At 43.2% G+C, this 16462-nt stretch overlaps 1 protein-coding gene across 3 annotated transcripts; it reads left to right on the top strand.

Moving 5' to 3' along the window:
• The first annotated feature begins 1224 nt into the window (after nt 1-1224).
• Nucleotides 1225-15028, top strand: LOC121868706 (protein obstructor-E-like). Of its 3 annotated transcripts, none has more exons than XM_042369545.1 (6): nt 1225-1326; nt 11745-11972; nt 12241-12432; nt 12734-12947; nt 13712-13875; nt 14302-15028. In XM_042369545.1, exons 1-5 carry the CDS (start codon nt 1281-1283, stop codon nt 13863-13865), a joined length of 834 nt encoding a protein of 277 aa, XP_042225479.1. In that variant the 5' UTR covers nt 1225-1280; the 3' UTR covers nt 13866-13875; nt 14302-15028. The 3 variants fall into 3 exon arrangements, with proteins under 3 accessions (XP_042225479.1, XP_042225478.1, XP_042225480.1); XM_042369544.1 differs by lacking the exon at nt 11745-11972 and adding an exon at nt 10975-11208 and having other exon boundaries at nt 1234-1326; XM_042369546.1 differs by lacking the exons at nt 11745-11972; nt 13712-13875 and adding an exon at nt 10975-11208 and having other exon boundaries at nt 1234-1326.
• The last annotated feature ends 1434 nt before the right edge of the window (nt 15029-16462 follow it).

Genomic DNA, 16462 nt, shown 5'->3' with positions numbered 1-16462 from the left:
TTTTACGTTTCATTAATAAAAGAATTGTTCAAGTGTGTGTGTGTGTGTGTGTGTGTGTGTGTGTGTGTGTGTGTGTGTGTGTGTGTGTGTGTGTGTGTGACGTAACTCCTGGGGAACTTAACCTTTATTGATAGAAGTGCTGGTCATGTGAAGCCTCCATATAACGGACTTCTCTCTCCATATAACGGACTTCTCTCTATATAATCCGTAATATGGAGGTTTAACATCAATTGGATCCTCGATATAACGGACTGTCAGCTCCATATAGTCCGTTAATAGAGCTTTCACTATAAAAATTCAGGTCCTAGGAGTACAAATACCGGAAACACTTGGTTGAGTCTTGCTTAACCTCCCGAGTCTCTGGAAAATATTTATAAAATGAATTGTCTTGTAGGACCCGAGGCTGGTGGGTCGGGAGGCGGCGTGAGCAGACCTTCGGGACACCAATAGTTTGTTTTGTTTATATTATAGAAGAGATAAGTTGTTTGTGTGAACCTGACCTAACCTGACCTGACCTAACCTAAGATATTATTGAAGGATATTGATGTATTCCCATAACACAGCTTAAATCTCATAACACAGCTTGACTACCATAACATAGCTTAACTACTATAACACAGCTTAACTACCATAACGCAGCTTAACTACCATAACGCAGCTTAACTACCATAACATCGACTACCATAACGCAGCTTAACTACCATAACACAGCTTAACTGCCATAACGCATCTTAACTACCATAACACAGCTTAACACGGTGGTTCCTCAGCAGATGATGCTTTTCACGGGAGGCGACGAACCGGCCGGCAACTAACGAAGAAGTCCCTCCCACCAAGGATAACTACTTCCCTCCCTCCCTCCCCTCCCAGCATCCTTCCCACCCTCCCACTCCCTCCTCCACCCCCTCCCTCTCCCTCCACCCCCTCCTTCCCTCCCTCCCTCCCTCCCAGCATCCTTCCCACCCACCATCCCCCCTCCTCCGCCTCCTTCCCTCCCCCCTTCCCTACTTTTACCTCAGCTACATTACTTTCATTCACACTTATTAACACCTCGACACTATACGTTCATGACGATAAATGGAGAAAATTTAAATATAATTGAATACTGTAAGGCGGATAATAAATGAGTTGGATGGAAAAGTCAGTAAAGTAACTCGTAAATTGAAAGTCGAGTTGAATTGCGCATGCGCTGTCAATGGTGGGCGGCTGGGCGGGTATAAAGGAGTGAGCGAGGCGGGGGGAAGCATCACACACACACAGTTCGTTGTAATTCCAGCAAGATGAGAAACGCAGTTGCTCTCTTCCTTCTCGGCTTGGCCACTACCGGTACGTGTGACCTGTGTTAAAAGTGTTCCTGAAAGAGAGAGAGACAGAAATTCCCCCAGTTGTGTTGCTGTGTGTGTTACTATACAAGAATTCCCCCAGTTGTGTTGCTGCTATGTGTTACTGTGATGATGTAGTGTATATTAGTGTTGTTGTGAAAGATTACCAATGTTGTAGAAGGATAATTGTGATAATTAGGACACCTTAGTGGATGTAGGTTCATAGCATTCACACTTTGACTTCATATTGTGCGGCGCGTGTAGCCACCCCAAAAAAGACTTCAATTATAAGCGAACAGAGAAATATATCATTAATAACTACATCCCTGACGCCTTAACCTTACCAACACATCAGTAACACTCACAGTTCACGATAAATTCACAGCCATTCTTCCTCTATACATGAAACTGAATTAAACAACAAAATAACACTACAGAATCTATGTAATATTAATCCCATACCTTCTATATTTATTCTGTATCTTACATGAGCCACTTAATCTGTAATATCCACTTAATGGGGAAGATTTAAGTGGCGGCGGCTAGTTTTCCAGACCTCCACTCAGTATTTCAATGCCTCAGCGGTAGTGATCTCACCACCACTCACCACCACTTACCACCACTCGCCACCACCACTCACCACCACCACTCACCACCACTCTACACTTACACCTCACCTACTCACCACCACCACTCCTTCCACCACTCCCACTATACACCACTAACCACCACTCCCACTCACCACCACTCACCACCACCACTCACCACCACTCACCACCACTCACCACCACTCACCACCACTCACCACCACTCACCACCACCACTCACCAATCTTCATAACTTGTGGTGATATTCAAACATTCATCTTTGGAGTTTATTCACTATTATACACCTCCAATTTGAGTGCTAATAGTTTGGAGATATTTTTTGTAGTTTATTCACAATTGTATCTTTCTGCAAAGTTGACTCTGAATAATTGAAATGACTTTAGTATTATAATTAAGAAAGAAATTGTTTTAATTCCGATAATTTTGAAGTTCGTCGTCAATTTAAGATGCGTGTGTCTGTCTGTCTGTCTGTCTGTCTGTCTTTAATAACTAATAATTCCTTACAGATTAATTCTCAACGGGTGATTTAGTGATTTATTTTTTGTGTATATAAATATATTAATTAGTAATATATATGTTTACCAACACCTGTTAATTGTTCTCTGACCAGGTAATGAGTTTTGACAGGTGTGTGTGTGTGAGGGAGAGAAGAAGCCTATGTGAAAGATGGGAAACTCTCTCTCTCACACACACACACACACACACACACACACACACACACACCAGTTTACAGAGTATAAATTGTGATAAAATTTTCCTAGTTTATTCTTTAACAAAATACAAAAGATCATTATTCATTTATATCTTTCTTCTTCACTATCTATAACTCCCACTTGTAGCTCCTCGTTATAACTCCCACTTACTCCCTATAACTACCACTTACCGCCTCAACTACCACTTACTCCTATAACTCCCACTTACCTTAACTCCACTTACCGCCTCTAACTACCATCACGCCTCTAACTACCACTTACTCCTATAACCACCACTTACCGCCAGTAACTACCCTTTACACCTATAACCACCACTTATACCTATAACTACCACAGACCTTAACTACCACTTACCACCTATACATTACCTCTTACTTACCCATAACTACCACTTGCCCTATAACTACCACTCACCTCTAACTACCACTTACACTCCTAACTACCTTACACTCTACTTCCTTACTACCCTTGCCTCCACTACTACCACCCTACTACCTCTACCACCACTAACTATTACCACTTAAATACTACCATTACCTTAACTACCATCACCAACCACTAACTACCACTACTCCTTGAACTACCAGTCATTACCTACCATTTAACTACCACCACTACCCTAACTACCACTACCCCCCTAAACTACCAGTCATAACCTATCACTTAACTAACCACAATTTCCATTTTTTTTTTACTTTCCAAAATTCTAAAAAAAATTATTACTTGTGTTTACGTTTACAAGTATTTACACATTTATTAACAAGTATTTACACATTTATTAACAAGTATTTACACAAGTAATTTTATGAGTGTGTAAACAAGTTGGTAAACATTAAGAAGACGAGGATATTAGTTTCATTTACAGGTCCATTTACAAGGTTTTTTTAATCATTTCATTTACAGATATGATCCACGTCATTATTTACAATTGTATTTTTATTTTATGTTTTATAGCTTCTTATTTACAGCTAAGTTAATATTGTGTTTGTTTTACTGTTTGTTTTAGCTGTGTTTGTCTGTCTGTGTGTCCTTTTCTCTGTCTGTCTCTCTGTCTGTCTCTCTCTCTCCTATCTTTCTCCCTCTGTCTCTCTGTCTGTCTGTCTCCCTCTGTCTCCCTCTGTCTCTCTGTCTGTCTCATTACAAATCATATCCTCTACCCCGTCCCCAGTCACCTCTTCCTCACTGACCCTTCCTCACCCCCTCCCCTACCCCCTCCCCCTACCCCCCCCCTCCCTCCCTCCCCATCTCTAACTCGTTTTTGTGCTGTTAGTGAAATCCTCCTCCCTCCTACCCCCCTTCCCTCTCCCCTTACCCCTTCTTCCTCCCCCCTCTCCCTCCCCTACCTTCTCCCCCACCTCCTCCTACCCTCCTCCTCTCTCTCTCCTCTCTCTCTTCTCTCCATTATTTCAAGTCACTCAGTTTTCTTTCACTAGTGGAATAATTTTGTTGTTTTCTGTATTCTCTTATTTTCTTTTGTGTTTGATGGTTTTTTTTTTGGGGGGATAGAGTTTAATGTTCTGAATGATAAAACACTTCCTAAAACCCTGTCTGGATCATTACTTGTGTTTTATTCTGTTTTACTGTTTGTTTTTATTTTTCTTTCTCGTTTGTGTGTGTGTGTGTGTGTGTGTGTGTGTGTGTGTGTGTGTGTGTGTGTGTGTGTGTTTGACGTTCATGGAAGACATCAACATCAGGGAGAATGGCATTAAGGTTGGGATGGATGAGGTCTGCACACACACACACACACACACACACACACACACACCCCTGTGTCTCCTGTGAGCTCTACCTGTTAATTAAGTCAGGTAATCCACATCAATAATCCTCACTAGTTTATCTTAAGATCTTTTTTCCTTCTATTTCTCTCTAAAACACATCATGTCTTGGTCACTCACTAACCCAAACGACCTCATACAACTGTCTTTAGGGGTGAAGTTGCATATCACTGAGCACTAATTACCTGTTGGGTAATGTGGATATGGCAGTGTTTTGATGACCTCAGAGTAGATGGATAAGGAGTTTTATTTTTTCTGGATTTTTTTATATACCAATTGTTGTTTAGTTTTGGAGAGAAAAACACGATGAATATTTGTTCTTTATAGGTTGTTAGTGACCCTTATTTTTGTGTGTGTGTGTGAATGAAAGAATAAAGACGTGTGATGGGTGACTGCGTATACTCACACACACACACACACCACACACACACACACACACACACACACATACACACACACACACACACACACACCGTCAACAAACTCCCCACATCACAACACCTCTCACCAAATTCTTTTATCTAGAAAGTTTGTTGGTGAAAGTGACGACTGACACTGACACATCTCACCGTGTCTTATACTGAACACTTAAGTGACGACTGACACTGACCACACCTCCATCGTTTCTTATACTGAACACTTAATTAAATATCTTATAACATTTTAGTGCATTATATTTATCTCTCTTTGGTCGGGGTCATGAAAGAGTTAACCACACTACCGTACGTGTCAGGCCTACCTCACCACCACCACTATCACCACCACCACCACTATCACCACCACCACCACTATCACCACCACCATCACTATCACCACCACCACTATCACCACCACTATCACCACCACCACTATCACCACCACCGCCACTATCACCACCACCATCACTATCACCCACCACCACTATCACCACCACCACTATCACCACCACCACTATCACCACCACCACTATCACCACACCACCACTCTACCACTATCACCACCGCCACTATCACCACCGCCACTATCACCACCACCACCACATCCACCACCACCACTATCACCACCACCACACCATCACCACCACCACCACTATCACCACCACCATCACTATCACCACCACCACTATCACCACCACCACTATCACCACCACCACTATCACCACCACCACCACTATCACCACCACCACTATCACCACCACCACACACTATCACCACCACCACTATCACCACCCACCACTATCACCACCACCACCACTATCACCACCACCACTATCACCACCACCACCACTATCACCACCACCACCACTATCACCACCACCACCACTATCACCACCACTATCACCACCACCACCACCCACCACCACCACCACCACCACTATCACCACCACCACCACCACCACCACCACTATCACCACCACTATCACCACCACCACCACCACCAGCCGGACTTGTTCAGTAACTTCATACACCGTTATCACGTTTCTTCCTCCGTCTACTATGAGTGTTTAGATCGGTGCGGTGGGTATGGGCACAGCTGCTACCCTCCTGCGCCCACTTCTACCTTCCTGTGTCCATATTGTCCTCCCTATATCGACCACTACCCCCCTGCCCACCGCTACGCCTCCCTGCCCACCGCTACCTCCCTGCCCACCACTACCCTCCCTGCCCACCGCTACGCCTCCCTGCCCACCGCTACCTGTCCACCCTTAACACTTTCACTCGCGTACAAGGAGGTAACAGGTCTCCTCCCTGGTGAATACTGAAGAGCAAGATTGCGTAGTGTGTGTGTGTGTGTGTGTGTGTGTGTGTGTGTGTGTGTGTGTGTTGCGCCACCTGCCTCATACTCAACACTCCTCACGAATGAAAATATAGAAATAGTTTTGTATCACCTGAAGAATTTACACCCCAGCTTATTTCACCTGAAGATTAAGCAACCTAACCTAACCTCACATGGTCAACACATTACACACCTCCAACACACACTGACGGGCGGGAGGAACCTGCTGAAGGGGGTAACTGGAGGAGGCACTCTACTACACGAACCGGAAATCAGAAAAACACATTACCACAGGATACGAGTCACGTAGCCGAGAGCCGCCTCAGTCTCCCGCCCACCATATGATTCTCGGTGCATTATTTATATTGGTGAAATGCCTCAGACGACGACAGGGAGTCCTAATGCGTTTCTTGGGTGAACTTTCGCAAGGTATGGGCGTGAGGGCGTCACAGGCAGACGACTACACCATGTCGGGCGTTGAGGATCACTACCCCAGTCACCCCCCGTTACTGTATCACGTGTTACTTTAGCTGTCACGTGAGGAATGTTACCACGTGTTATTGTAGGGCATTACTCAGGCCGTCACGAGCCGACTTGCGTTACGTTACATAGCAGACAACCTCCACTTCCTGAACCCTGCAGCTCAGTTCACCAACGGTAAATGTGTAGCTTTCACCCAATGATGATTAAGTTGTCTGTGTGTGAGCTAAACCATGATGGAGGTTCACTACACCCCCCACCACTCACTCACCTGTATCACCTGCCCTCAACACACACGTAAACATGACCACGTGTTCGTACCACATGTAAGCACAGGTGGAGCTCGTGGCAGCAGCCGTCACCTGGTTCATTGACCAGACAGGTACGCGTGCAGCCAGGTGGGGACCCCGCTACACTGTCCACCTCACTATACCGTCCACCTCGCTATACCGTACTTCTCACTATAACACCACAACACTGACTTATCCACACACTATAAACGGTTAACTGAAGGTTTTATTGATGTAATACTGACTGATTAGATGTTGCGGAATGTGAGGGCCAGGAGAAAGGGTGAGGGTACATACACACACACACACACACACACACACACTCTCTCAGGTGGTCAAGGTTGTAGGAGAAAACTGTTCCACCTGAGGCGCCGCTGGGAGCCTCCTGCAGCCGAGGGAGACTATATACTCAGTTTCTACACCAGAACCTAATGTTTACCTGCACCAACTGTTATACTCTTTACTATGTCTTTCCTTTCTTGTTATTTGGCTTTCATAATTTTATTCCCATTATTTTGTCTTTTTTTTCTACCTGGGATTCTTGTGGGTCTCTCTCTCTCTCTCTCTCTCTCTCTCTCTCTCTCTCTCTCTCTCTCTCTCGTTATTATATATTGTTGTTTTAAAGTTTCAGCTGTGTTCTGGTGTTCTGGTTGTGTACGTGAGGTTGGAGAGTGAAGGGGAGGGAAGGTCACCACCAAATAGTTTCAGAGCAGGAGGCAGTGTGGTCATTTCTCAACACAGTTTTCCTTTTATGTCACAACACACGCTTGAGACACTGACTATATGAGGTTATGATGAATAACGAGTATATTCTCATCTATGATTCATTATATACACTCACAATTGGCACTCATGATATACTCACACTCGAGGCACTTAGGCACATTTTTACTCTTCCTAATATTGATACAACCTAAGGCAGTGATTCCCAACTTAGATATATTGAAGGACTTGATTTATTTCCCGTGTTTGGTTCAGGCATGTAGCTCCTCCATCGTCTTTGGTGGATGTGAAGGGAGCAGACTAGAGAGAAATCGAGCGAGAAAAACATTACATTAGTTGTACAGTTATAAGCACTAACACACGATCGTTCTTTTCCACCACAACAGTTATCAGTATAATACTTTGTGGGTTACGCAGGAACGATCACCACCACAGTCAGGTTTCATATATTTCATCTGTGATAATATGTGCTGTGCTGTGATGTGGGTTTTTTTTCGATTTTATGGAAGAGAAAGTAAATTTTTATGCTCGTGTGGGTTACTTTCGCCTTTCAGCATCATGCCACGGCGGCGAGAGTTCGGAGGGAAAATTATTTAATTGAATCATTATCTATTTGCCAAACGAGCAGCGAAAACTAGGTATTACAGTCAATTATTCTCATGGTGATTTTTCCACGCGTGACGTCATAGTGAGAGTTGCCGCACAGTATTATTACCGCGACAGATGTAAACACTCGTCAAATCTTGTTGAAAGTTTTCCCTCTAAGTTTATCTTGTATTAGAATTCAAGGCTTTAATTATTCTTTCATTCTCGTGTCAGGAATGTATAGAGGAACAAGAAGAAGAAGAAATAAGACGAATAATTCATATCTAACATAAACATCATTCTCGCGCTAACTGTCAACTCGAACCTTAAACCTATTAAAGAAAGTAAATCCTATCCTGTTTGATGTCAGAACCTAATATGGATAACTGGTTTTATCTTCACGTTAAACTTATCATAGTAAAAACTTGTCAGAAGCAGCAGCAGTAGTAAGAGACGAGCCAGTTTACATTACCGAGGAGTCAAGGTGGCGCCACGGCCGTCCACTCCCAGATCAGGTCGGGGGAGGAAGGATAAGTGTTGGTATTCTTGGTATGTTGGTCGGTATTCTGCTAAAGCTTCCCTATAGTTTATTTATATAGTGTGGAGAAAATATCTGTCCCGTTTTCTTTGATAATCGTGTACAAAGAATGGGAAATTTGACTAAGTTTAAAAAAAAAATGGTATTTCGTCACTGTTTATTGTATGTACTTTTTCCCGTTTATATTGTCTTATTTGTTTTTTCTTATTTACTTATTATTTACTTTAACCTCACTCTTCCCCCCTCATTCACACACACACTCAGACCTCCCTCTTCCTGCATTCTCCCCTCTCATCCGCCCCACTCAACCCTCCCCTCCCACACTTCCCAAGCCCCCTGCCGGAACGTGTCAATATTAAGTCTGGTTTATAAATTCCAAGTTTTTGCTCAGAGTGGAAAGGTCACTGATGTCAACCTTGTGGGGTAGATTCGACTTTCTCTATACAATGAATTAGAGTAAGAAAGTAGAGAGTAAAGTAAGTTAAAAACAAACTCTTGACTGGAGACAACTTAATCGAATTTTAAAAGCAAACTCTCTCTCTCTCTCTCTCTCTCTCTCTCTCTCTCTCTCTCTCGTGAAAACTGCAACTTTCTCCTTTAGCGTTGTTGAGAGAGCTGGCGTGTGTATGTATGTGTGTTCCTGTGTATGTATGTGTGTTCCTGTGTATGTATGTGTGTTCCTGTGTATGTAGGTGTGTTCCTGTGTATGTAGGTGACCTCATTAAGTGCTCTCAACAAGTGTCTGTCTCTGTTGTGTTTCCCTCGTGTGTCTGTTAAAGGTCTCAGTATGTGTCTCATTATGTCTCTCTCATTGTTGTTGAATTTACCTGTGTTTATATAATCTCTTAACCTAATTAACATGTTTATTGAATCGTTTAACAGAGAATAACAAAATACTTGTCATTTATGCTATTTGGTATAATGTGTTGGCTATTTTATATAATTATCACCTATAACCTATAATTTTCCCGACTGTGATATATAACCTGTGAGGAGACTTAACTAATGACGTATGTTAACTTTAATATAATCACCTGTTATATTATTATACTTTCATTAATTAACATTACTTAATACAATAACTGCTAGCGTCCCCCTGTGTGTGTGTGTGTGTGTGCGTGTGTGTGTGTGTGTGTGTGTGTAGCTAAGTCAACATTACATAGTTTCTAATTATTTTAACAAGTTTTCTAATTATGTCTAAAATCTAAATTGGTTCAGATTAATTTTCAGTAATTTCAGAAAGTTGTAGTTTAGATTAGAAGGAAGAGGAGTGTTAGTGTTGTGGTGGTGATGAGGCTGTGTTGGTGTAGTGAGGGAGTCGCGGAACGTCACCACCATCTGCCGCTACCTGGTGATAACAGCTGGTGTACTTGCGAACCCCCTCAACCTGTAAACACCTGTCACGTCACATGTTTCACGGCCATGGCCTACATTCAGGCCATTAACCTTCATGGTCTTGGGGGCCTGCATCATGTTACACTCAGACTTCAGTAGAAATAAAGTATAAAACCTGGAAGGATATATCACGCTATAGTCTTGATTGGTACATCTGCTCACCTGAATTTGGTATAAAGGCTGGAGAGACATTTCGGGACTGAGTGAACTAGTCATCTGTGAGAGTCGCCCGTGTAAGGATCCTCACCTTAGAAGGAGTTGGACTCTCGTCACGCTTCAAATAACTCATTAATTTGGCATCAGTAACACTAACACTGCTTTAGACTCGTAATACATGACTGTATAGTCCCAGCTTTTAATTCAGTAACTCACTAATACCTTCTCTGGCTTATAACTCATCAAACAAGTGAAGTGTTGCGGTCAGTATCTGCAGTACAAACACTAACATAACTCAATTGTAGTTTTTCTTCTACAACATTAACTGTGCCACTAATAATCACCAATTGTTCAGACAGCCGCTGTAAGAAGTAACACTAAACTATTTTTTTTTGGTCATTGTGATAAACCTTTTTTATTATCAATGCAAATGTCAGCTTCAGTCAGCGCCTGTGCATGGCATCTTTATATTTCAGATCCGACGCTGCATGTTATTCAAAAAATGCTTTTATGTCAATTATATCCCATAAAACCTCAGTGTAGTGCCTGGCGCTGTGTCCCCCGAGTGTAGTCAGCATGATGCTTGTATTAACTAACTTGTTTTCGTCCTCCCTGCCTCATCATGCATCTACAGGAGCCCAGGAGTCCTCCATCACCCCCGGCGGGAGTGGTAACTGGCAATGTCCCCACGAGTTCGGCTACTACCCACACGAGGTCTCCTGCGACAAGTACTACACCTGCGACGTTGGGGTCCCCACCCTCAAGACGTGTGGAAACGGCCTCGCGTTCGACGCCTCTGACCCAGACTTCCTGCGGGAGAACTGCGACTACAGGCACAATGTAGACTGTAGCGGACGCCCTGAGCTGGGTACGCCCTCCACACGCTGTATCACACGCCCACAACACGCAACAGATGATCCACAGTCACCAAAAGACTTGCACGGTCTATGGCACTCACACTGGGATTATTTTCGGCTGAAACTGAACCTCTGTCTTTTATTTTATCACGGGTCTCGGTGACACTGACATAAACCTAGACTAGACATTAGTAAACCTGGGATAACGGTGTCCACTACACGATATTTTCCCTCATTTATTCTGGCACAAATTACCTGCTTGTGACACAGTCGGGATAACGGGTGATGGTCGGCTCTAGTAATTATTTCTCCCTTATTTATTAGTACGTTTGGTGACTATGTGAGGATGAACTGCTGGACAGGTAATAATAAGTGTTTGTCATTAAGTGTTCCATCCTCACACAGTCAGCCAACACAGAACAGGGAACAACGCGGAACATGACAGCAGCAGCGGCATCAAGAACACTCACTATACCACTCATGCTCTCCCTTCCTCATCTTCCCATTCACACTTACTAATACTGGAGAGGGTTGTGGGTGTATGCAGGACTGGCACAGGAGGCCGCCGGAGACTTCGAGTATGAAGACTTCCTGTGCCCCAAGGACTATGGGTTCTTCCCTCACCCCACCCAGTGCGACGCCTACTGGAGCTGCGACGAGGGGAAGCCAGAGTTCCGCCTGTGTGGTAACGGCCTCGCATTTGATATCAAGAACGACACCCGCGAGAACTGCAACTATTTCTTCGCTGTGGACTGCTCCGACCGTCCCGAGCTGGGTAGGGCGAGGCGTCTCTTGCGTCCCCGCCTTCATGTCCAGCATCTTATTATCATTGTTCTCTGCATGACCTGGATGTAACAGTCTTTGCATGAATGGAATTCCACGATGCATGTTATACCGTCGGAAATACAATTTTTACACAAACTCAACACAAGTCATTGCTGTATTGATCTGATAAATAAAGCTTTTGAAATACTTGGAAATAGTGAAGATAGTGAGTTGGTCTTTGTTATGTATCTTGTCTCAACATACCGTCCACCACACAGAGCCCGCCATCTCCACCCCACACTGTCCCAATCTCTTCGGTATCTTCGCTGACCCCGACGACTGCTCCGTCTTCTGGTCCTGCTGGGACGGTGAGTCCTCTAGGTACGCCTGTGCCCCTGGCCTCGCCTACGACAGGAAGTCACGTGTGTGCAACTGGATGGACAACATCCCTGAGTGCAAAGAGCAGAGAGGTAAGGACGAGACTCACCTGTCACCCTCAGTCTTGAACACACACACACACACACACACACACACACACACACACTTTTTATTCACGAGGTAAGTTATAGACAGGTCACTGGTGGGTGAAGGAAGCCACCAGTTGAGCCTTGTTACGAGAGTGGCAACACTCCGCCCCTTTACTACTCACAGTCTTGTTGCACACAACATAAATAAGCAAACGTTATAGCCGTAACATTAGTCACACTTGAGACATAACCATATTGTTACCTGACCATCATGTTGACAGTGTTGTCACATTTGTCTCACCAGAAGCCATGCAGGACAACTTCGTGTGTCCCGCCCCAGGTGAGCTGGCCGCCACCGGCTCCTTCTCCCGCCACGCCCACCCTGAAGACTGCCGTGAGTACTTCGTGTGTCTGGATGGCATAGCTCGTGAGTATGGCTGCCCCATCGGCACAGTCTTCCAGATCGGCAACCAAGACGGCTTCGGTCAGTGCGCCGACCCAGAGACTGTCCCCGGCTGGTAAGTTAGCGCCGTGTGTCCCCCTTTGTTATTGATCACCTCACTGTGTCGCCAGGGTGAACGGTTTGTTCTTCAGTTGTACAAAAAAATGTTACTCACTAAAAGTTCATCATAACTTGTTTCTTGTTCTGGACGGTCTTTGTGTTCACTTTTCTTTCTGTCGTTTCCACAAGAGTAACTGCATGACCCTATGAGCCAGCCCACCAGGCAGTGACCGCCCTCACTGGTACTGCACTGTAGTTTGTCTCAACAATAGTCAAGTTAACATAGAAGATTCTTGTTCATTCATTTTAGGAAACATTTGCCATATTTTTACTCGTGTCTATTTTTCATTTTAATAATTCATGGTTTATATATAGTGATATTTTGGTCTTCTCACAACTGTTTCCTCTGCATGTAGCGGCCAGACTAGTGTGATCATTACTAGTATTAACTATTAACTTGCCAGTCAGTGTGCACCACCGCATTTACCTTAAAGTCATGCAACAGTCTGTATGCCTATCATGAAGCATGACACTCACCTCCTGCATGGGGTCTCTTCTGGCCACAAGTCTTCCCTCGTGGACCACACACTGTTGACCACACATGTCGCGACCCCCACCCACCGCCTCTCACCTCTCACTCCCTTACCTGAGTGTTTCCTGAAGGGGGTGTGGTGTAGAGGGTGTACTGGGGCCGTGTTCACATAACCACTCCGGTGGGCGTGGCCGACGCTCAGGGTAAGGGCGTCAGCTAAGCCTAACCCTTGACTATGACTTCCTTAGCGAGGACTACTACGGCGACCTGGACCTGTCCAGCCTGAGGAAGAGTCAGCTCCTGCTGGGTAACTTGGGGCTGCAGAACGGTAACATCGTGACCCCAGCCCCCCGTCCCCGCCGGCCAGTCGCTGCCCCATCTGACGTCCCAGCAGAAGCCTAGACGACACCAGGTGCGGCCTCCTCCTCCTCCTCCTCCTCCACTATCTCCCCCGTCAGTCCAAGACATCGCTGCTGAAAGACACATCATTGACGATCATTCAGCAAATATCCTTTGACTGGGACCTGCTCTTTATGGCACCATTGCTCTATGATTCATGGTTTACATAACTCACTCATGCAAAGATTCATATAACTCCTTCCATAAATCTTTGTTTCTCAATGTGTCTTGCATGATAATGATTTTCCGCACTTGTTCACATTCTCTTCTTGAACTTGATAATAACTAGTTTACAGTACACCCCAGTCTGCTCCTGTACAAGTATGAATATAGATACATACTAGGCTCTGAGTGTCTAGTATTGTCAAAACGTATACAAAAATTCCACCATTGTTTACCGTGTGACATTTATCTTACCGTGTTTGTTTTCTGCCCACAGCGAGGACTACTACGGTGATCTTGACCTGAGAACGCTTCGTGGACTTGGCTTGTAGAGTCTTAAGATAAATAATAATAGTATAGACATTAAAACTCTACTGAATTAGATCAATCGAATTTGAGGTTTAATGTTTTATCAATTCGAGGTAGATTTGATTGATAATAATTTCCCCATCGTTATAATCAATGTTCAAATATTACCCTCACCCTAGTTATTGTGTCACGATAATTCTTTATTTTGAAAGATAAAAGCTGTGACCAGCTTTGATAATAATACAAAGCCTATTTTTTTTTCTACCATTTAATTTTTATCATCTTCATTCATCGTCAAACCCGAAGCTTCACTTACATTGCCGACTGAACCCCCCAAACCCTCCCTCCTCACTGAACCATTGGACACTCCTCATTGATCAGGACTCTTATTTTCATTTTATAGGTGTCGGCAGCAAAACCACATCATATAAACAGGATTATTATGTCAGTATGTTTATTATTGTGAGTGTATCGTTGCTGACTAAACGTTAAATCTCTGTATGATAACTCCAGTCTGTACGTTAATTTCATATCTCTGTACGATAACTCCTCACTCACAAGGTCCACCACCACTCCCCTGGCTGCATTATCTTCTTTCGTGTCTTGTGTAAGCCGAGTACGGCATGTGTCTGTTGTATATTGTTAAGTTGTACAATATTATTAAGTATTTTGTAAATAAAATACTCCAATAAGAATGTTGTATTGAGTATCCTATAAAGTATTGACCCTGGCATCAAGAGTGATATTTGGTTTTTGTTATAACTTTTTCTTCGTTGTTTCTTCACACTGTTCATTCTTTCTTCTTTCTCACTTTCCAACCTGTATTGATTACTCTAGTCAGTAAGATATACTAAACCAATATTCGATTACCGTCCACACCAATAATAGCAAACGCCATTCTTTTGGAAACAACAGTGTATAGATATATAACAAACTTTTATATATTGAAACATGTTTCACTGTTTAGCTCATATTCTTACTATTTCATGTTATTTAACATTAATTTCGTGTATTATCAACAACAGTGGCTGGTCTGACTTAACGAATCCAAATGATTCATAGTTCATGAGAATGAGTCGGGAGATCTCATAACCCTTTTAGTGAACTTCACTTGATCAGTCATTGTTTTCCTTGAGCCTGGATTACCCTCCGCGCTACAGGACCTTATTTACTGCCGTGTATCTTTCCGTCTTTGTCTCTAACATATCAGGTAAAGTAACCTCAGCCATTGCTCTATACCTGAGGGTATTTTCTCATCTCTCACGTTCCTACATGACTAGTGGTAGACATTATTTCCTGTGTGCTGTGATTGTTCGTATGGTGTGACCCCGTTTTTTCATATTTATATTGTTTGTATAACCTCTACTCAGAACTGATTTACTGCTATATGTTATTAAGCACCATGTTAACTATTTACATAACAGTTCTTTATGAATTTACAGTAAATTTGTACAAGTTGCCCACCCACTATATTTTTGGGTCCAGTTCTAGACACACCTCATCATTTTGAGTACCTTTCATTCTATACATTTCTGTCGCAAATTAATAATAGTGAACGTAATAGAACCTGACCTAACCAACCAAAGAAACCTACCTAACCTTACTTTATTGAAGCATCTTGGTATAATTTTACGGTTTTTGTTGACGTGAGAACAGACGACACGCGGTGACTCAACAGGTTATGGGCACCTTGTAAAAAATAGCGAATTTACTCCTCATGCTGACCATCTCCCATTGAACCCCTTATCTCGTCACAGTTAGACTAAACAGATCATAATCTTGGGTTCCTTGGTCATTGACAACTTTAATAGCATCTTGTTATCGTTATTCTTCTACAACCACATTTCCTTCTTGTTACATGTACTTGCTAAGATAACAAGTAAATAGAGATAACGACTAAGATAACATGTTAATAAATACAATATCTAAGATAGCAGTGCTGAAATAACTAACATATTAGGTCCACAAAACAGCTAAGATTACAGGTTCACAAACACAAAACTAAGATAACAGCTTAACAAACACAATAATTTTACTGTTTTCATGTCTTCTGATAATAGCTGACGTGGTAGGTGATGTTTTGTTTATTAGGTATAAAAATATTTTGTTTTAGAGAAATGGCGAGAGAA

This window comes from Homarus americanus, unplaced genomic scaffold, assembly GCF_018991925.1.
Source record: "Homarus americanus isolate GMGI-L3 unplaced genomic scaffold, GMGI_Hamer_2.0 scaffold30535, whole genome shotgun sequence".
In the NCBI taxonomy this organism is placed as follows: Eukaryota; Metazoa; Arthropoda; class Malacostraca; order Decapoda; family Nephropidae; genus Homarus; species Homarus americanus.
This window is presented reverse-complemented; position numbering and strand designations above follow the sequence as displayed.

Bases quoted from the DNA above. Each gene is read 5' to 3' on its own strand.
- LOC121868706 (XM_042369544.1), top strand. From the start codon at position 1,281: ATGAGAAACGCAGTTGCTCTCTTCCTTCTCGGCTTGGCCACTACCG. The intron at 11,209-12,240 runs GTACGCCCTCCA...TCCACCACACAG, and splicing joins TAGCGGACGCCCTGAGCTGG to AGCCCGCCATCTCCACCCCA. The intron at 12,433-12,733 runs GTAAGGACGAGA...TTGTCTCACCAG, and splicing joins TGAGTGCAAAGAGCAGAGAG to AAGCCATGCAGGACAACTTC.